The sequence below is a fragment of the Mytilus trossulus genome, chromosome 2, assembly GCF_036588685.1.
Source record: "Mytilus trossulus isolate FHL-02 chromosome 2, PNRI_Mtr1.1.1.hap1, whole genome shotgun sequence".
NCBI lineage: Eukaryota > Metazoa > Mollusca > Bivalvia > Mytilida > Mytilidae > Mytilus > Mytilus trossulus.
The window spans coordinates 67778436-67800874 of NC_086374.1; the positions used below are offsets into that span (position 1 = coordinate 67778436).

The 22439-nt window shown below is 32.7% G+C and overlaps 2 protein-coding genes across 2 annotated transcripts in view; one reads left to right on the forward strand and one right to left on the reverse strand.

Moving 5' to 3' along the window:
* Positions 1–22439, forward strand: part of LOC134707855 (uncharacterized) — a 321374-nt gene that overhangs the window by 218145 nt on the left and 80790 nt on the right. The window lies entirely within an intron of this gene.
* On the reverse strand, positions 5248–6600 carry LOC134705955 (uncharacterized). Its single transcript, XM_063564668.1, has one exon. It carries the CDS (start codon positions 6598–6600, stop codon positions 5248–5250), a length of 1353 nt encoding a protein of 450 aa, XP_063420738.1.

The following is a 22439-nucleotide window of genomic DNA, read 5'->3' on the forward strand; positions in this document are numbered from 1 at the left end:
GCTCATATCAAAATATTTATAAAGCCAAAAAGTACAAAATTGAAGAGCATTGAGGATCCAAAATTCCAAAAAAAAATGTGCCAAATACGGCTAAGGTAATCTATGCCTGGGACAAAAAAATCCTTAGTTTTTCAAAAAATTCAAAGTTTTGTAAACCGGAAATTTATAACAATGACAACATTATTGATATTTATGTCGAAATGTTGACTACTGGACAGTCCAAGGTTAATGAGAGGTTTGAGCACATTCAAATATAGAAAAAACAGTTTCATTCTTAATGGGCTAGTCCAAGACCAGACACCTGTAAATCAGTGACTGATGAATGTTGTCTGTCATCGTTTCTTTGTTTTAATCAAACTTCGCATTTTTAGTGGACATATTTTTTATCCTACTATTATTGATATTTGTTGACGATCTGATAACTAAGTGTATTGAGTTTCTCATTTACAAAATAATATAAAGTACATCAATATCAAATGCAAATATAATTTTGTAGTGCAGTTTCTTTCTAAAGGTGATATATTAGTTTCACCTATTCAACCATGCCACCATGATTTTTTTCACTATGTCATTTGTATTACTATTAACAATCGTATTTGAATTTATTTTGACTGTAAATCCATTAAAAATATCAATTGCCATAGTGTCAAAAGGCATGATTTTAAAACTTACAACAAGAGCAATTATTTCAAATAACAAAATACAATTGCACGCTAATGGAAACTCTTCACAAGTTTATATTCCAATACATTTGCCTTTACTTAACCGTCCATTAGTAATTAACAAAAAAACTCTCAATGTTTACATTAAAGTAATAGCAAGTACTCAAAATTATCAGATGATTTATCAAATAAAACATCGAACACAATCATTTCTAAAGTATCTGAATTTCGAATTTCAAACTGTTGTTTTAAGTTATTTTGAAGTATAGTATTACAAACGTAGTCATTTATTAAGTTTTTACAGGTACCAGGATTATAGTTTAATACGCCAGACGCGCGCTTTGTTTACACAAGACTCATCAGTGACGCTCAGATCAAAATAGTTATAAAGCTAAACAATTAAGAATAAAGTTGAAGAGCAACTTCAAAAGAGCAATATAAAATTCAATAGTCGATTTTCGTAGTTTTAAAATATGAAACATTTTGAAATCTTTATTTTTGATAGAACATAAATAAATTGCTTCCAGCCGTAGAAACACCAAATTTACAAAGTTACAAAATCAAGGTTATCCAAAAGGTACGAACATCAATGAGACAGTTTTTACAAAAAACTCGAACATATAAGTTTTCCTTGAGGTACGAAATCGCTTACATATAAATCTCTCACGAGGTACAAAATGGTATACATGTTTTAATATTTCATAATGGACGAAATGGTCAAGGTATCAAATGGTCGGGGTACGAAATGGTTCTTGCTAGGGTACGAAATGGAGAGTAAGAAATGGTTAGGGTACAAAATGACTATAATTCATTGTCTGTACTCATTTTATAAATGTATGGGTATTGTTGAAACCGCTTTTTTAAATGAAACATCTACATAATTCTAATACCAACGAACGCTGTTTTAGGTCAACGTATTGTTACGGCCAGAAATCGCCTTTAAATTATAGCCAACAAAAGACACAAATCAATAGTAAAATTTAACAATATTTATTATACAAAAGTTAACAAGAAGTATTTCACAAATATTACTGTCAACTTAACTGTCAAATATGAGTCCAATCTTTTATCTTTATCTGTATCCGGAAATCTTTCGGAATCCAATCTGAATATTATGTTCACTATTAAGGTCGCAATCCAGTATGATGTTGTTTGTAGAATAAAGTGTCGATCCAAATGCTGTGAATACTAATGTCTATCAATGTCTATGTCCAAGTTTAATTATGAGAGTTTAACTTTAGTGTCTGTATATATAGTGTTGTCATGGAAAATTCTAGAACACTCTATAATGGAACATTGTGGAAAATCCTGGAAAGTTACAACGGAAGTTTTGGAATAACGTAGAAGTTTAAATTACGCATCTTTTATAAGGATCATTCTAGAAAGTTCCAATCATTCTGTGATTGTTCCAGTGATTCCTAACTGCACAGTTATAAGATTATTTGGTAAACAACTATCAGGCCATACAACACAAATTAGGCCAACATAAATAAACATAATAATTACAATATCATAACACCTCCCCCCTTAAAAGAAGTTTTAGTGTAACAAAAACTTATCATGAATAATATGAACAAAAATACATAATATATACAAAGTGATTTAATAAGCTCTAGATAAAGCATCAGCTATTACATTATCTTTACCCTTAATATGTTTTACAATTACCTCATATTCCTGTAACAATAAACTCCACCTAGTCAACCTCTGATTCTTGTTTCTCATTTTATGCATGAAGGTGAGAGGATTATGATCAGTTTAAACAAGAATAGGATATACAGTGGGATTCAAATATACATCAAAATGTTGAAGTGCTGACAACATTGCAAAACACTCTTTTTCAATAGTTGAATAATTTTTCTGATGTTTATCTAATTTCTTAGAAAAATATGATATAAGTTTTTCAACATTATCATCTGTCTCTTGATATAAAACAGCTCCTATTCCTACATCGCTTGCATCAACGGCAAGTTTAAATTGTTTTTCAAAGTCTGGAGTAATCAGAACTGGACTATTAATTAAAAGTGATTTGCTATTTTCAAAAGCTTTTTGACAATTTTCGCTCCAGATAAATTTAGAATCTTTCCGTAAAAGATGAGTCAATGGTTGAACAACAGTAGCAAAATTTGAACAAAATTTTCTGTAAAATCCAATCATGCCTAAATATCTCATAAGTTGTTTTCTATTTGTAGGAGGTGGAAATTTGGAAATAGCTTCCACTTTAGCCATAATAGGTTTTACTTGACCTTGGCCAACTGTATGCCCTAAATAATCAACAGTGGCCTGACAAAATTCACTTTTACCAAGATTAACAGTCAAATTTGATTTTGACAATCTATCAAAAGTATCATACAAATGTTTTAAATGCTGTTCCCAGCTATCACTACATACAATAAGATCATCAATATAAGCATAACAACAGTCTAAATCTTTTATAACATTATTGATCATTCTTTGAAATGTAGCTGGAGCACTTTTCATGCCAAACGGCATTACAGTATATTGAAATAAGCCATCTGGTGTAACAAAAGCTGATATTTCACGAGCTCTCTGTGTCAATGGAACTTGCCAATAACCTTTCAATAAATCAAATTTGCTCACAAATTTTGCTTGACCAATATTGTCAATACAATCGTCTATCCTTGGAATCGGATAGGAATCAGATTTTGAGACTGAATTTACTTTTCTAAAATCAGTCACGAAACGAAAAGTTTTATCTGGTTTTGGCACAAGGAGACAAGGAGAGCTCCATTCACTGTTACTCGGCTCAATAATATCATTGTCAAGCATATATTTAATTTCTTTTCTCATAACTTCAAGTTTGAGTGGATTGAGCCTGTAAGGATGTTGCTTAATTGGAGAAGCATCTCCGACATCAACATCATGACAAACAGCAGTGGTTTTGTTTGGCACATCTGGAAAAAGATTTTTAAAAGAAAATACCAAAGTTTTTATTTCTTCTCCACGATCAAAAGACAGATGTGCAAGTTTTGAATCTAAATTTGACAAAATTTCTGAATTTTTCAATCTAATTGTCTCTTCCATAGTTTTACAACTAAAAGTTGGTTCAATTACATCTGGTTTGTCATGATTGTTCTCAAATTTAACCATGCCTAAAGTGGCAACTGGTTTACTATCACATAGTACATTAGTACGCTCAAAATATGGTTTTAACATATTAATATGACACACTCTATTTTGTTTGCGCCGACCTGGAGTTTTTACAATATAATTCAAATCATTAATTTTACTCTCTATTGTATAAGGACCACAATATTTAGCCTGTAAAGGATGTCCAGGGACTGGCAAAAACACAAGTACCTTATCACCAGGCTCAAAAACTCTGTCCCTGGCATCTTTATCATACCATATTTTCATCTTGTTCTGTACATTTTTCAAGTTTTTCTGAGCAATTTGACAAGCAGTATACAATTTTTCTTTAAATCTAGATACATAGTCTAAAAGATTCAAGTCATTATGTTCAGTAAGCCACTTTTCCTTAATCAATTTTAACGGTCCCCTTACAGTATGACCAAATACCAACTCAAAGGGACTAAATCCAAGGGATTCTTGAACAGCCTCTCGAACCGCAAAAAGTAGAAAGTGAACTCCATCATCCCAGTCTCTGTCAAATTGAAGACAAAAAGTTCTAATCATGTTCTTCAATGTTTGATGAAAACGTTCTAAGGCACCTTGAGATTCTGGATGATAAGCACTTGATCTGTACTGAGCAATCCCTAACTGGTATACGACTTGCTGAAATAAACCTGACATGAAATTTGATCCCTGGTCGGACTGTATAGACTTAGGAAGTCCTACTAATGTGAAAAATTTGATCAAAGCTTTGACGATAGTAGGTGTCTTGATATTTCTGAGCGGAATAGCTTCAGGAAAGCGAGTAGATGTACACATGATCGTCAATAAATACGCATTTCCAGTCTTGGTCTTTGGTAAAGGTCCAACGCAGTCAATTAGAACTCTGCTAAAAGGTTCGTCAAAGGCTGGAATAGGCAGAAGAGGTGCTGGTGGTATTTTCTGGTTAGGTTTACCAACAACCTGGCATATATGACATGATTTGCAGTATTCTGCAACATCATTTCTAAGTTTAGGCCAGTAGAAATGCTGCAAGAACTTAAGGCAAGTCTTCCTGATACCTAAGTGTCCAGCCAAGGGGGTGTCATGGGCAAGACCAATAATTTCTTGCCTATAAACTTTAGGCACCACCACTTGGTACACCACTCTCCATTCCTCCTCTGGGGTAGCATCAGGAGGCCTCCACTTTCTCATTAAAATGCCGTCCTGATGGTAATAGCATTCGGCCACTTTGTCTGCTTCCTCCTGTGGTTGAGCTCTCTGGCTGAGCTGAAGAACCTCAGGGTCTTTATGTTGTTCTTCAGATAAATTCTTTCGGTCTAATGAATGGCTGTTAACGTCTGGCCATGGCATAATAACATTCTTGTTAACACTTGGTGGTTTTGTAATGGCCTTTTCTGAGCTACCAGGACCTTCAATGTCAGCTATAAAAGTGTCAGAAAGGTCCATGTAATCAAACTTGTCTTTTTGCAAATTCTCATTTTGTTGTTTTCTAGCCATTTGCCCTAGTAACAACACAAGCTGGATACAATTCAGCATCATCTTCAGGTGATTTAACATCCACCACCGGTTCACTGGTAACAATTGGTTCAGCAACCACTTTGTTCCTAGCTAGATCATTTCCTAGCAATAATGTAACACCCTCGACAGGGAGATTAGGACGAACACCTACAACAACTGGTCCAGTTATTAAATCTGACTTCAGATAAATACGATGGAGAGGAACATCTATACAACCTAACTCTACACCTTGTAACAAAACGGAGGCACCAACAGAAGTATTCTCGGACAAAGGCAACACACCTTCTAACAATAAAGTCTGAGAAGCTCCAGTGTCCCGTAAAATCTTAATAGGATGAAGAGTGGTATCATCAACAATAGAAACAAACCCATCAGACATAAAGGGTTTGTATTCCTCCATGTAATCACAAAAACTGGACTTAAAAGCCTGACGCGCAGGGCATTCCAATGTACTGGTAATATAAGGTGTCGTACAAGCACTGGTCTTCGGCTTATTATCTCGTTCATTCTTCTTCTGGAGTCTAAAACAATCAGCCATCAGGTGACCAATCTTCTTACAATAAGCACAAGTCAGTGACTTCTTCTCAAAAGTATCAAATTTTGGACTAGACATATTATAACTGGACTGACTCTTATTCTGTGCAACAGGCTTACTATCAGTACGCTCAGTGCTTTGATTTTTGTAATTTCCACTGGAAGTATAAACATTTTGACCCTTGAAACTTCTTTTATGTGAAATAGTATAATTATCTGAGATGACAGCTGCATCATGTATTGACTCGACAGTTTTGTCGTCTAAATGTGTTTTTAAGTCTAAATGAACACATAGTTTGAACTCTTCTAATAACATCAATTGTCTTAGGTTATCAAAATTGTTATCTGTTTTCTTTGACGTAAGCCATTTATCAAAAAGATCTTCTTTTTCCCGAGCAAATTCCACATATGTTTGTGAATCAAACTTTTTATAAGATCTAAATTTCTGTCTATATGCTTCTGGTACTAGTTCATAAGCTTTCAAAACTTCCTGTTTTACAATATCATAATCAGAACTTTTTTCTGATGGAAGTGCGGAATATATTTCAGCGGCCTTACCCTCAAAAACACTTTGCAGCATCGTAGTCCAATACGGCATTGGCCATTTTAAATTATTAGCAATTTTCTCAAACTGTGGAAAATATTTATCGACTGTTTTTTCACTAAATTTTGGAACCAAACGTATATTTTTTGCTGCATCAAAATAATCTGATTTGGTCTGGACTTTAGTGTTGCTTTCTTCTTTGACCATTTCAATTTTCAGTTTTTCCATCTCAAGCCTTTCTCTCATTTCAAGTTCTTTTAATTTAAATTCATCTTCTTTTTCTTTTTTATCCATTTCCAACCTTTCCTTCATTTCCAGCTCTGCCTGTTTAATTTTAAGTTCATCTTGTTTTTCCCTGGTTTTCTCCATCTCTAACCTTTCCTTCATTTCCAGTTCTTTTAATTTAAGTTCATGTTCTAATGCAAGCTGTTTTAATTTAATAGCGTCAACAGTTTCGACCTTAAGATCAAGAGCCTCTTCACCTAAAATTTCTGCGTCAACTAATTTGTCTATAACCAAATTTTTTATAATTTGTTTTCTCATAGATACTTTAAAAACTAATTTCAGTTGTTTAGCAAGCAACACTAATTCCTCTTTCTTTAAATTATCAAAACTCTCCAGGTCTGGCGTTTTCAAAAATTTACCAGCATCAAATGCCATTTTGTAGAATTTTGTTGGCTAGTTATAATAAAAATACTAAACAAATTTTGAATAAAATATTTTTAAGATCCCGGACGAGCCCCCAATTTCTGTTACGGCCAGAAATCGCCTTTAAATTATAGCCAACAAAAGACACAAATCAATAGTAAAATTTAACAATATTTATTATACAAAAGTTAACAAGAAGTATTTCACAAATATTACTGTCAACTTAACTGTCAAATATGAGTCCAATCTTTTATCTTTATCTGTATCCGGAAATCTTTCGGAATCCAATCTGAATATTATGTTCACTATTAAGGTCGCAATCCAGTATGATGTTGTTTGTAGAATAAAGTGTCGATCCAAATGCTGTGAATACTAATGTCTATCAATGTCTATGTCCAAGTTTAATTATGAGAGTTTAACTTTAGTGTCTGTATATATAGTGTTGTCATGGAAAATTCTAGAACACTCTATAATGGAACATTGTGGAAAATCCTGGAAAGTTACAACGGAAGTTTTGGAATAACGTAGAAGTTTAAATTACGCATCTTTTATAAGGATCATTCTAGAAAGTTCCAATCATTCTGTGATTGTTCCAGTGATTCCTAACTGCACAGTTATAAGATTATTTGGTAAACAACTATCAGGCCATACAACACAAATTAGGCCAACATAAATAAACATAATAATTACAATATCATAACAGTATGTCCTTAAACAATGATAAAAGACCATACCGCCTTGTCAGTTATAAAAGGCCCCGGAGCAACTTCAAAAGAGCAATATAAAATTCAATAGTCGATTTTCGTATTTTTAAGATATGAAACATTTTGAAATCTTTAATTTTGATAGAACATAAATAAATTGCTTCCAGCCGTAGAAACACCAAATTTACAAAGTGACAAAATCAAGGTTATCCAAAAGGTACGAACATCAATGAGACAGTTTTTACAAAAAAACTCGAACATATAAGTTTTCCTTGAAGTACGAAATCGCTTACATATAAATCTCTCACGAGGTACAAAATGGTATACATGTTTTAATATTTCATAATGAACGAAATGGTCAAGGTATCAAATGGTCGGGGTACGAAATGGTTCTTGCTAGGGTACGAAATGGAGAGTAAGAAATGATTAGGGTACAAAATGACTATAATTCATTGTCTGTACTCATTTTATAAATGTATGGGTATTGTTGAAACCGCTTTTTTAAATGAAACATCTACATAATTCTAATACCAACGAACGCTGTTTTAGGTCAACGTATGTCCTTAAACAATGATAAAAGACCATACCGCCTTGTCAGTTATAAAAGGCCCACGAAGCAACTTCAAAGGAGCAATATAAAATTCAATAGTCGATTTTCGTATTTTTAAGATATGAAACATTTTGAAATCTTTAATTTTGATAGAACATAAATAAATTGCTTCCAGCCGTAGAAACACCAAATTTACAAAGTGACAAAATCAAGGTTATCCAAAAGGTACGAACATCAATGAGACAGTTTTTACAAAAAAACTCGAACATATAAGTTTTCCTTGAGGTACGAAATCGCTTACATATAAATCTCTCACGAGGTACAAAATGGTATACATGTTTTAATATTTCATAATGAACGAAATGGTCAAGGTATCAAATGGTCGGGGTACGAAATGGTTCTTGCTAGGGTACGAAATGGAGAGTAAGAAATGGTTAGGGTACAAAATGACTGATAATTCATTGTCTGTACTCATTTTATAAATGTATGGGTATTGTTGAAACCGCTTTTTTAAATGAAACATGTTTCATATCCTGAGATCTTACACGATGTGTTTAGACTTTCCGATGTTGAATTATAAAAATGTGTTCCATTAATATGCATATAATTACAGTCGGAAGGTACCAATACATTGTGGATACATATTCGATCTCAGCCTCAAAAATAATACACAATGGTCTTGAAGTATAGATTATGGATACTGACATTTATCGTCGAAATAACGTGTTATTGTATTCTTTCACTTGTCTTTATGAATATAACTTTTACTGTTCAGTCTGCTTTTGATGGTATCCATTTAAAGTGGCTTTGTACTTATTCATCTCGTTATTGTGTTATTGTTCTATGATAGTTTTTGTATTCTTGACTTTCATTTTTGCTAATACTAGTATGCTTAGTCTAAATGCCTTTTTGTGATTCTTTGTTACATATGACGTGGCTCTGTACTTATATACATCCTGTCATTGTGTTATTGTTCTACTAGTATAATAAATTTTGTATTCCTGTCTTTCATTTTTGCTAATATGCTTTGTCTGTATGCCTTTTTGTGCTTCTTTCGTACATATAACGTGGCTCAGTACTTATACACATACACCCCGTCAGTGTGTTATTTTTCTATGGTTAATGTTTGTTAATATATCTATTTGTTTCTAGAGTGATTAAGATGTTAAAACAATAATGTACCCTTGTTACTGACATTTTACTTAGTATGTATGTTTGCTTTGTTCACACATCGTTGACATTATAATAAACTTTTATGCAACTGTTCTAGAAGTGAGATGTGTAGCTAGTACAAAACCAGATTAAGTTCACAATTTTCTATATAAGAGAATATCTGTACCAAGTCAGGAATATTACAGCTGTTATCCGTTCGTTTGATGTGTTTGTATTGAGGTTTTGATTAATTTTACCATTTGATTATGGACTTTCCTTTTTGAATTTTCCTCGGAGTTCAGTACTTGTTCAGTAAAGCGTAAACACACATCAGTTTTGTCTTCTCATGTGTATACATGTAGTTTTAGAAATTGTATTGCAATAAAATACGCCTCGTGGACATTGTTTAGATAGTTGCATCTCTAACGGAATGAAAGAAATGAACATTCATGATACCATCGATAACAATTAAGGCACTAGTACACAAAATACAGTGAAAGTTCTCAAAAACAATGTCGAAAACAAGTTTTAGATAATTTATAAATATATTTTGGATATACTCATCATAAATACCATCACCGTCCGAGCTACCTTCATGATTTGATTGATATAAAAATTAACAAGTATGATTTAAGATCACAGGAAACAGCAGTACTCCCAATAGTCCGAACTACTAAATATGGCTTAAGATCGTTTCGCTATAATGTTGCACAAATCTGGAATGAGCTACCGAACCATTGTCGAGTGGAAACATCTTTCGACCAATTCAAAAAGATGGTACAGACATGGGATCCAAGTAACCGCTCATGTCAGTGCAGTGCATGCATAAAGTGTTTATGTCTATTTTGTTTTACTTTTATTTTCTGTGTGATTATTTGATTTGTGCAATCTTATTATTAACTTGTGCTATATTTTAAGTGTACTATATGTTTTTAACTTACATATGTCATTATGGTATCTTACTATGCATTATATGTTCAAAAATTGTGTTGTTTTCATGATTTTTGTATGTGTGTATTGTATTGTGTGTGTGTGTGTGTATTGTATTTTGTTATTAAGTCGATTTGAAAAGCTCACTAGAGCTTGTGTTATGTAGTTTATTGAATATTGACTCTAAATAAAACTTTGAATCTTGAATCTTGAATCACTCATATCATACAAGGTTTTATTCTGAACATACATGTATGTTTAAGAAGAATCCGTTATTTGGATTGGATAACAACGTTTGTTAAGGCGTTGTGTAGTGGTTAGTGCATCGCACTACTAACACAAAGGTTTCTGGTTCGATTCCTGCTCCAGGATGAAAATTTCAGGGATTGAAATTTCGGCTCCCCCTTTACACCATTAGCGAGTATGGTCTTGAGGAAACGTTGAAAGACCGTCGAAAGGGAACGATAAATGGCTAACCCGTGTTAAGAGAGAGATAGCGTCATATCTCTTGCACGCTAAGGACACCTTTGTAGATTTTGAAAAAGAGCAGGATATATAATGATGCTACAAGGCAGATATCACACCGCAAAGTGAAAAGGGATTAATAAAAAAATCGGGGTATCAATCCAAAACCGAGGGAAGCGCATTAAATATAAGAGGAGAACAACGACACAACATTAAAATGTAACACACACAGAAACGGACTTGGCATTAAACAAAATCCTATGAGAATAACAAATATAACATCAAAACCAAATACATGAATTTGGGATAGATAAGTACCGTGACACGTCTTATAGTATTGTGAATTCAAACTCAAAAATTAGAGAAAACAAACGACACAACTTTAAAATGTATACACATATACGAACTATAATATAACAATGGTCATATTCCTGACTTGGTACAGGAAATATTTAAAGGAAAAAATGGTGGGTTAAACCTGGTTTTGTGGCATGCAAAACCTCCCTCTTTTATGACAATTAGAAATATAACATTAAAATGGCAACAAAACATTACAGGACTACAATATAAATAAATAGGATAACACAATTGAAGAAGAAACGCACGAATAATAGCTTACAAAAAGCAACAAGTTTGAAATTTTAATACGCCAGAAGTGCATCTTGTCCACACAAGACCTACTAGTGACGCCCAGATACAAATGTTTGAAAACCGAAACAAGTACAAAGTTGAACAGCATCGAGGACCAACAGTTAAAAAAAGTTGTGCCAAAAACGGCCAGGGTTTTCTGTTAGGTACCAGAACATCCCTATCATTTAGAATAAATATTCGTGATGACACGTGCCATCATTAAAAGTGCACAAGTTATATGAAGAAATAAATGAAGAAAAAAAAAATATATTAGCGAAAAAACTGTAATAATAAGTATTGAATGCTTCTTTCAGTAATTTCATAGGTCTGTAAAAGCTTTGACCATGGGCACATTTTTAGAACTAAGCGCTTCTTCACTTCATACAAAATGTACTGCGGTCAAAGCTTTTACACCCTAATGAATTTACAAAAGAAGTATTCAATTGTTAAATAAAGGTGAGATAAATGGTAGTGGATATACATGAATTAATTTATGTGTAAAAAGACTCAAATAAATTTCCCAAATGTGAACCTTTCTTCATTACTTTTTTTAAACACCCTTTTTTTTTTTAAATTCAAACTAATAAATACATAGAACTAAACATTATGCATGAAGTGTCAAATGCAATTTATACAAAAGAATGACATAATTTTAGATCGTTTTTTACAAAGTGCAATAGTACAGATACAACAAAAATTTCCGGTACATAGCTCACATCCGGTCCGCACTTACTTCATATTCCTGCACTAAATATGTCATTGTGGCGTAGTGTACTGAGTATAGTAAATGGAAACGGACGCAGTACAGAGATTGAGAACAAGCTTCATGTAGGGATGACTTACTATGAACTCTTCTTACAATGATTAATAAGATCTCTGTCTAGTTGTAACATAAACGGTACCGATAATGTTTTGAAAAGACATTTTCAGTCCTCGAAACAAGATTCAGACCAGTATAACTACTAATTTTTGAACCAATTGTTAAACGTTTGCTAGAACCGTTCCATATACAATTAGCTGCAACAAAAAGCATACAAAAAAGAAAATTAAGCAAAATCTATCAAAAAAGATAGCCACATTTTTCCACATATGTGGTTCATTTGTTTCCTTTTCATTCTGGTTGTTGGTACTTCCATCATCAACTCTTGTCTTATGGTAACATACGTAGACATGCAAAACGACTTTAAATAGTCCACTATTTTTGGTTTGAGGTGTGTCGTTGTAATATAACTGTATACTGAACACTACCAATGCTGTTATAAGAATACTGAAGACAAACAGATGTAACAAAAATATGTTAAAAATGGATATGTTGTTGCTAGGCGGGAGTTGTTCTGATGCTGCAGTCATAAATACAACAATTGATAAAAGTAGAGTGAACGAAAACGAGGTTCTTTCGCCGGACACAACAGGCAACAAGAAGACTAAGAAATGGCTAAAACTCAGTATGACAACTGGGAATATGATATTCAAAAATGGAAAAAGAGATTCACGCTTTAGCGTAAACGAAAATTCTATTTTATCTTGCGTTGTACTATTTGCTGTGGTATTTGATGCAGCTGATGGTACATTGTAGTTCTGAACCAATGTATTTTCCGAATTTGATTTTATAGTCCATTCAGCATTTGCTATTGATGAATCAAGAAAAATCCTCCCATTGGAAGATAGCGACATGCCATTCAACATATCAACTGTAAACAAACTGATTGTACACATATGCTCGTCAAATGGAAAGTGGGTAACATCAGATTCGCACGTGATTTGATACTGTCCAAATATAATTAAAGCGGCATTACCGCTTGCATCGTATGTAACTACAGTCGTTTCGATATCCATCATATTACTAAAAGTGTATAAAGAATTCTGTTTAACGCCATTCTTCAAAAATAGTGCTGGTACCCAAGTCTGCAATATAGACAATTGCGTTCGCATAATTCCGTTGTGATTTAAGGGATTCCACATTTTAAGTTCGTCCTTCCAAAAGAAAGCAAAAGACGCAGTAAAAATCAAGTTTCCAGAAATTTCATCGTAATCTTGGATTGTATTCATTGTAAACATAACATCTAAATTAACACGATGTAGTTGGTTTATTCTCGGTTTGACGTGCTTTGAAACATTAGTTAAATACTCATGAAGTCTTTCCACGTCTGTATTCAAAACTATGCTTTGTACATCGAATATCCAAAACGCAATCAGACCTATATAAAATAGTACCACATTCATATTGAGATGTAGAACAATACCAAAAGACCTCCTCTCAGTGCTTTATAATTTTTATTTACCTGATGCCGTGGTTGAAAAATCTTGATAGACGATTTAACCAGTTCTATCCATATAGTATAATAATTGATGACAAATCTGTACAAGTTCTATTATTTCTATAAGTTGTACGTTTGACGAAGTTAGAACTACAAATCAATCCTAAATGGGTCATCTATATTATCATATCATAAGTCTTTTAAATAGTTAAGGTAGCAAAAAATATTATTCAATAAACTCAAGCATTGCGTTAGATGAGATCAATACTATAGCCATAACTGTAAATTAATGAAAATGGTTATGTTTAAACATTACATGTAGGGCATACGATACAGTTACAGGGGAGATAATGACGTTACTAACGTAAAATATTATTTTCACGACGTCAAACTGAGACATATCGAGAAAAGATGCATTTTTCGACTGTTTTTTATGATTTAAACTGAAAACGAGTTGAGGAAAATCGCATCAGATTTTATTACATATAAAGATTATACCATTAAAAATGCCGTTCTTCTCATAAAATCCTGAAACTTAAAAATTATTTTTTTCTAAAGAACTGTTGTAAATAATAACAGCTTATTTATGTACAAAAGATTTTCATTGTGTTTCTACAAATTTCCGCTTTTTTTGTTTTTCTGTACATGGCCGGGTACTCGTACATTCCATAAACAAAAAACCCCAACTTAATGGAGATCTGAGAGTACTCACAGTAACTGACAGCTAGTTCAACGCCAATAACAACCAAATTATCGTGCATCTTATTTAATACAATTAAATACAATTTACGAAACTGGTCATACTAGTCCTATAATTAACAAATATTTCTATACATCAGACACGGCTTCCTCCGCATCATTTTAGACTTATAAATAAGATTTGACATACACGACCATCTCAGTACCAGAGTCTATAACAAACAAGCCTTTTTTTATTTTGAAATTATCATTTTCCCCATCATTAGTAGCAACATACCAACTTCACCTGAATATTCGATATTCATTTCCCATTTTTTTCGGAATTATAGAGTGAAGTTCCTGCTCAGCAAATGTTTGTTATTTGAACGCCTTTTTATGCACCTCTTTTTGGGATATTTCGTGGCGACCAGTTTTTATTGGTAGAAGAAGCCGTAGTGCCCGGAGAAAACCACCGGCCTTAAATAGAAAAACTGACAACCCTAGTCGCTTAAGATTGGTGTCGAGTGCACCTACACCAAACGGGCTCTAACTCATAACCTAAGTGATGACTGGCTACTGATTACAGTAGTAACGACTTACACCATTCGGCCTACGACGCCCCACAGAAGAAAGAAAAATCACAAAAATACCGAACTCAAAGGAAAATTCAAAACTGAAAGTTCCTAATTAAATGGCAGAATCAAAAGCTCAAACACATCAAACGAATGCATAACAACTGTCACATTCCTGACCTAGTACAGGTATTTTCGTGTGTACAAAATTGTGGTTTGAACCTATTTTGTCTGTTTGCTTTGTTCACGCACAGTTGTCAATATAATGGAATTAGATGCGACTGTCAAAGAAGTGAAAGGTTTAGCTAGCTATAAAACCAGATTCAATCCACCATGCTTATTAAAAATGGAAATTAAAAAAAAAAAAATCTACTGCCGCGTTTCTATAGCCGTTCAGTATATAATCCTGGTACCTTTGATAACTATTCTCGGTTAATTGTAGACACGTAGGAGTCCATTATGCAATGCAACTCAATCCTTCATTTACTGATTACCCCTGGCCAGTAGGCTCTTTGGCGTGTTATTTAAACAATTATGTAAATTTGAGTATGCAAATTCATGCATGCCAATATAAGGTATAGTACCCAACCCTGCTTAATAGGCAAATCATTGTATCATATAGTGTAACGACAATTAACATAGAATTAGAAGTAATGTAACTTGACGAATCATTTGACAAAAAAGTTATTGCTGGATACATTAAATCTTCTACACTGTCAACGTCGTTATACGTATAGTTATCAATCTATTTTTTTTAACCACTCCCATCGACCACTCATTTTTTTTCTTACACTAAAGGACGACACCAAAAGATCGATGTAGGATAAGAAAAAAGCTATATAAAAATTTTTTTTTGGGGAGGGAGGGGTTGTTAAATTGATAATTTTGTTTATACAAAACCGATTTACATATATCCATATTGGTCAATAACCTTTTTCAAACTAAGTAAAGAAGGGGAGGATTTAGTTAAAAAACTATGTGAATTAAGTTGTATATCCTACATTAAACTTGTGATGTCGTCCCTAAGTCCCAGAATATAGACTCTTCTGTAGCACTGTGTTTTCGGAAATTTTAAATATGTTGTAAAAAAGCAAAATTAAAGAAACATACTATTTTGTACATCAACGAAAGGAAGAATCCTTCTCAGAAATTTATATATATAAATATATATATTGTGTAATTGCATTAAGTAAAAAAGGTGGGTTGTGTGTCACAGAAAATCCGCACTTTATTAACAGAGACTTTCGTCAAAACATTTGAAACCCGGATTACTCACTAGTTTGAATATGGTTTGATAGCGTTCACTGGTCACAACAAGTCCTAAACAACCTTAGAAAAAACGGATGTTCAGTCACTATTCAAAAATCGAGCGAATTCTTGAATGTGCATTGAATTAATCCATATTTGTTTTTGTTTTAACTACTGTCTTAAATTTAAAAAATATCTTTTAAGGAAATAATTGCTTAATCTGCATGCAGTAATCCTCCTTTTTTGTACATAATTGTAAAATATTAAAGAACATAAAAATGTAATGAGTCTCTTAATTACTTTTGTGAAACGTCAAATAAACGTGCTTCCCAAAATATTTGAATGGTTTGTGCAATATTATATTAATGCAGTTGACACGAAACGATAAGTGGATAATAACAAAATAGTCTTATTTAACCCAGGCAAAACAGTTGTAAATGTTTATTACCTCTTTTTAACTTATTGTATGATGTACACAAAACATTTAGTTGCTATGAGGTGTGTTTTTTTTCAAAGTTGAAGGCCTTGCATTTTTGCATATCAAATTATCATAATGTACTAAAAATGTAAAAATCGATTTATTTTAATAAGAAATGACAGTCATTTCATGACAAAACTAAACCTTATCCTGACTTGTGCTGAAAATTAAACATACCTTTAAATGCATATCAGCGATTACAGGTTCCTGAAAATGTGGAAGCACAAAACTATATACTTCTGATCTGAATAATAGGGCAACTGTGCCCTCATATAGTATTTCATATAAATTTTCTTTATTTTTCAAAGCAACTTTTCAAAAAGGGTTAAATGGTGATATCAAGTCCTTTAAGCTTTCGTATGATACTAAATTCACTCAATATTTTCCTAGGGCCTCAATAATTGGTTCTATATCTTTAGCAAATGGTAAATTTTGTATAGAACATCATCCCAACTTCTATGCAAGGACCGAAGCTCATAAACTCGGCTATAAACGCAGGACTCCGGGAATATCCGGAGAGCCGACAACATTCCTTCGGAAGTTGAGCATCATCTTTGTCGTTACCATCTTTAATCAACAGAAGTTACCCTACCTTAGCTGTATCTGGCAAATCCATCGGAATTGTGGGGACCTTTCAATTTCTTACTTTATTTGACATTTTTTTAATTTTTCGACTTCAGAGTCACTGATGAGTCTTTATAGTTTGGCGTTCATAATTTTTGTTTATCGTGGTATTTGTGATGAGCTTATTCAAACCTCATTCTACTGAGGTTACACTCCATCCATTTGTGTGGTTTCTCGTTTAACAAATGTTGGTCCAGAACATTTTGCGGTTTGACATGAAAATAAACAATAAATAACATGTTTTAAACAATTTTTATTTTTTTTGTTACTGAAAAAGTTGTACTTTATTATTTTTTATTTTACATTTAGTGAAGTACTAAATCATTTTTTAGAACAACATTTATAAGTGTAATAACTGGTAGGCCATGTTCAATTAGATATTGAAAAATTAAAATATGAAACATATACAATGGATGTATAAACAATATCATGTTTAACACCTGATGTATATGAAATATAAAAAAAAGAAGATGTGGTATAATCGCCAATGAGACAACTCTCCACAAAAGACCAAACGACACAGGAATTGACAGATATAAGTCATCGTAAGGCCTTCAACAATGAGCATAGTCGGTTAAAAAAGGCCCCAAAATATAAAATGTAGAACAATTCAAACGAGAAAACTAACGGCCTAGTTATTGTCCTTTTTTAAAGTTTGAAACATTTACTTTTCCGTTTTCTATCATATTTGTATCTTATAGTTAGGTCTGCCCATTTGCATCCGGCAGATATACTGTCTTATATGGTTTCAACAGTTTGACAGTCAATATATTGGGTATCTTCGTCGATATATTTATCAAAACATTTAGGATATAACTCTCTTATGTAAACTTGATCTAAGAATGTTTTGTCTTTTATACATGTCACTTTTGGTAATATAATAACCCAATCCTTTGAGGAAAATTCAAAACGGAAAGTCCATAATCAAATTGAAAAAACCGAAAGCTCAAACACATCATACTATTTTAGTGAGTTAATGTCAAAGGAACTAAAGGTCATCGAAATGACGTTGCCTTATACATGTTATATCAACATTAATTTGCTTGAAAATAAAATGTGTAATGAATAATCAAAATTGTATCGGAAATGTCCAATAATTTTCATTTTTTCATTTTTTCTATTTGTTTACAAAAAGGAACCCCAATAAACAAACAATTGATTCCTAGAGGCAGTATAATTTTTGATTATGAAGACTAATTTGTCTATCCATTTATCAACGACCTTTGATAGTTCTCGTAAGGCAAAAATACAAAGATTTAACTCCTTATTCTTGAATGCAAATACAGAAACTGTTGACTGTTTTACTCATAATTGATCTGGTGTAAACAATTGGTTTGTACCGCCTATTTACTAAGAGTTTCGAGCTACTGTGGATTCATTATTATTCGTCGGATACCAGTTTTCGTGGTTTTCGCGAGTACAGTCAATCAACGAAATCAAATGTTCAACGTATTTTCAGTAGAATTGTATGCAGACATCGGAAAAACCACGAAAATTATTATTCGGGAACATGTTAGTTTTCCTAAATCCACGAAAATTGGTACCCACGAAATTAAATGTATCCACAGTATAAAACATTACATTATTTCTAAAGCTAAAGGTACTTTAGTTGTACCATAATGTATATATGCGAACTTTGTCCATTCCACAAAAAACAAATGAATTACAGAGATTACACATCGTATGTTACTGAATTTAAAAATACTAGCGATATTTTTGTCAGTGTTTCAAATAAAAGAATTTTGGTGTTGAGCCTTTTAATTGTCCCAGAAATGGCAGTGAAATAAGATGCGACAAGGATAAAAAGGCCCAAGTGCACGAATGCATATTTTATCTGGCGAGGTAAAAGTAACGAGGCCCTAGTACACGTAAGTGTAATGTAGCAGGCATGGTTGTTGTTGTAAGGCCAAAGTGTATATATTCATGATTGAAAGCATGGTTGCAGTTAACATTGCCCTAATGTATAATAATACAATTGTAGCTGGCACCCTCAAAAGAATATTGAACACGGTCCTGTTATTTTTACAGTGACATATAGTTCATGTATAAATTTTCTTTTTTTTGTCATATTATAATATTTTTCTTTTCACGATTGCACATTTCAAAGACATTTTTCGAGTTGGTAAATATATACAGAGTTATGATTTTATGGAATAATTTCGACATTGAACGCTAGACTACCAGAGTATAAATTTCTGAACACTTATAAAAAGTACCAGTATGCCTTTATTGCTTTCTCTTATTGGACTACCTTACACAATATTACTTTATTACCATCATCTCATTACACAGTTTCGTTTAATTTGATTCACTTTCCATAGAATAAAAATTCGGCTAGCGAGATGAATGAAGTTATATACGCCATTCGCTGGACACACAAACTGGCTGGATTTATTAATCTGATTTAGTAACGTTTGTAAATGAGGGAGTACAGAATAAATAAAACTAAATTTTATGGTCAAACAAAATCCAATTTTACCAGAAATTTTGCGAAAAATTGTTCATACTTACGGTGACCTAATAGTAATCTTTAGATATAAGATTTAAGAACTGTTTGTATGTGTTTATTAAGCTATTCAGTTTTTAAAAACTTTTTTTCAAAGGTACCAGGCTTATTAGTTACCAGGATTATAATTTAGTACACCACGCGACGTTCGTCTACATAAGACTCATCAGTGACGCTCATATCAGAATAGTTATAAAAGCCTAACAAGTACAAAGTTGAAGAGTATTGGGGATTCAAAATTCCAAATATGGCTAAGATAATCTACCTGGGATGAGAAAATCCTTAGTTTTGTTAACAGGAAATTTATTAAATTGACCACATTATTGATATTCATGTCAACACCGAAGTGCTAAATACTCGGCTGGTGATACCCTCTGGGACGAACTCCACCAGCAGTGCATCGACCAAGTTATAACTTAATACGCTAGACGCGTGCTTCGGCTACACATTAAGACTCACCAGTGACGCTTAGATTTAGATAGTTAGAAAGCCAAACAAGGACAAAGTTGAAAAGGACCAAAAATTCAAAACTGTTGTGCCAAATACGGCTAAGATAATCTTTGCCTGGGATAAGGAATTCTAATAGTGTTAATACTGATTCACACTTTTGCAAACAGTAAATTTATATAAAAAAATAACCAGAACTAGCTTATTTTAGAGGACTCGCTATACAGATATATTCTACACACGCAAATTAATATTAAGCGAGGATTAAAACTGATATTTATAGAGGGAGAGATATAGGTTTTTCTAAAACTAATCTTGGAACTAATCCTGTTTCTTATTAAGAATAGTTTCTCACTGTTGTTAGTTTTACATCAAAATCGGATGAATTTATATATAAATCTGAGATGTTTTGTAAATCTAATAATCATTATAAAGTGAGACGTACTGGTCCATTGTCCCAGAGCTTGGGAATACTACTTTCAGGCTTGCAGAATAGAGGCTTAGATAAAATGTGGACTGCATGGTCTCTGTTCAAAAGGGACATTGGCTGGTGTATAGGACAAATAGTTATAAAAACATGGTCTATGGAAAAATGTCACAGCGAAAGACGCTTATGTCAAAGAGTCTATGACTTTTTATTCCTTAGAATATTGGAATTAAATTATGTACATTTTACCCTTTCATTTTATGGCGAAGCTTTGCCGCACAATTTCAGCCGAGCAGATCCCATACAAATGTGTTTAGTTTATTTTTGTAAATAATTATTGCCGCTTGAAGTTATGAATTAGAAATTCATTTTTTTTATTTGGTGTTCCTTAGAAATTTAAAATTGACCGTTTTGCCAAAGAAAACAAACTATTGTCAAGGTGGCCACACATAGGTGCTGTTTGAACGAAATACTTATACATTTAAAAGGTTAATTGTATGAAAAAATTTTCAGACAATATATCTTAAAAATCCAAGGCATCTAGCGTTTTGTTTTTTCTCTTTAAAACATACATACTCTTTGAAGTGTCATTTGTTTTAAAACATTTCGAAAACGGACGTTTAAAACCCACATACATAACACAGGGGTTCACACAGGACACATAATTGAATTCAGAATCAAAAGACAAGTAACTTGTTGTATGATTTATGAATATTTTTGTATTATTCAATTATGTCTTCTTGCCGTAATATCATTTCTTATATATATAAATAAGGTGATTTGTATGTAATTGGACACTTATAAATAGATATAAATACATATAAGAAGATTTGGTATGAGTGCCAATGAGACAACTCTCCATCATAGTCACAATTAATAAAAGTAAACCAAAATATGTCAAAGTATATTCTTCAACATGAAGCATTGGCTCACATCGAACAGCAAACTATAAGGGACCCCAAAAATTACTAATTTGAACCATTCAAACGGGAAAACAAACAGTCTAATATATATAAAAAACGAGAATCGAGAAACACGAAAAACATCAACCAACGATAATTACTGAACATTAGATTCCTGACTTAGTTTGTATTTTCTTTCACAAATATTCTTAAAAACCTCAACTAGGATTTGATTAAACAAACAAATTACAAACAGATAACAGATATAGAAGTAAACATAACGCTTGGTGTGTCAAATACAAATTTTGTAAAAGAATGGCATAGTTCTGAATGGTTTTATCAAAGTGCAATAGTACAGATACAAGCAATCGTCGGCGCAGAGCTCATATCCAGTTCATACTATGTTATTGTAGTGTAGTGTACTGTGAATACGCAGCGATACCATGCACTGAACGGAGATTATGACACAAGCTATTCCTCTTGAATTGGTGACCAGCTATGTACTCTTCTGACAATGATTTCCTTGATTACATAGTTTTAACATATATGGTATTAATGATAATTTGGAAAGATATTTTCAGTATAAGCACAAAGAAGAATCAGAGCAGTGTTATTCTCGCACCCTCGATATTTTTTAAATGTTTGCTAAAACCGATCCGTACACAATTAGCTGCAACAAAAAGCATACAAAAAAGAAAAATAAGCAAAATCTGTCAAAAAAGCTAGCCACATTCTTCCACAACTGTGCTTCCTTATTGTCATTTTCACTCTGGTTGTTGATACTTTCATCAGTAACCCTTGTCTTATGGAAACATACATAGACAAGCAAAGTAACTTTGAAAAAGACACCTTTCTCGGTTTGATAG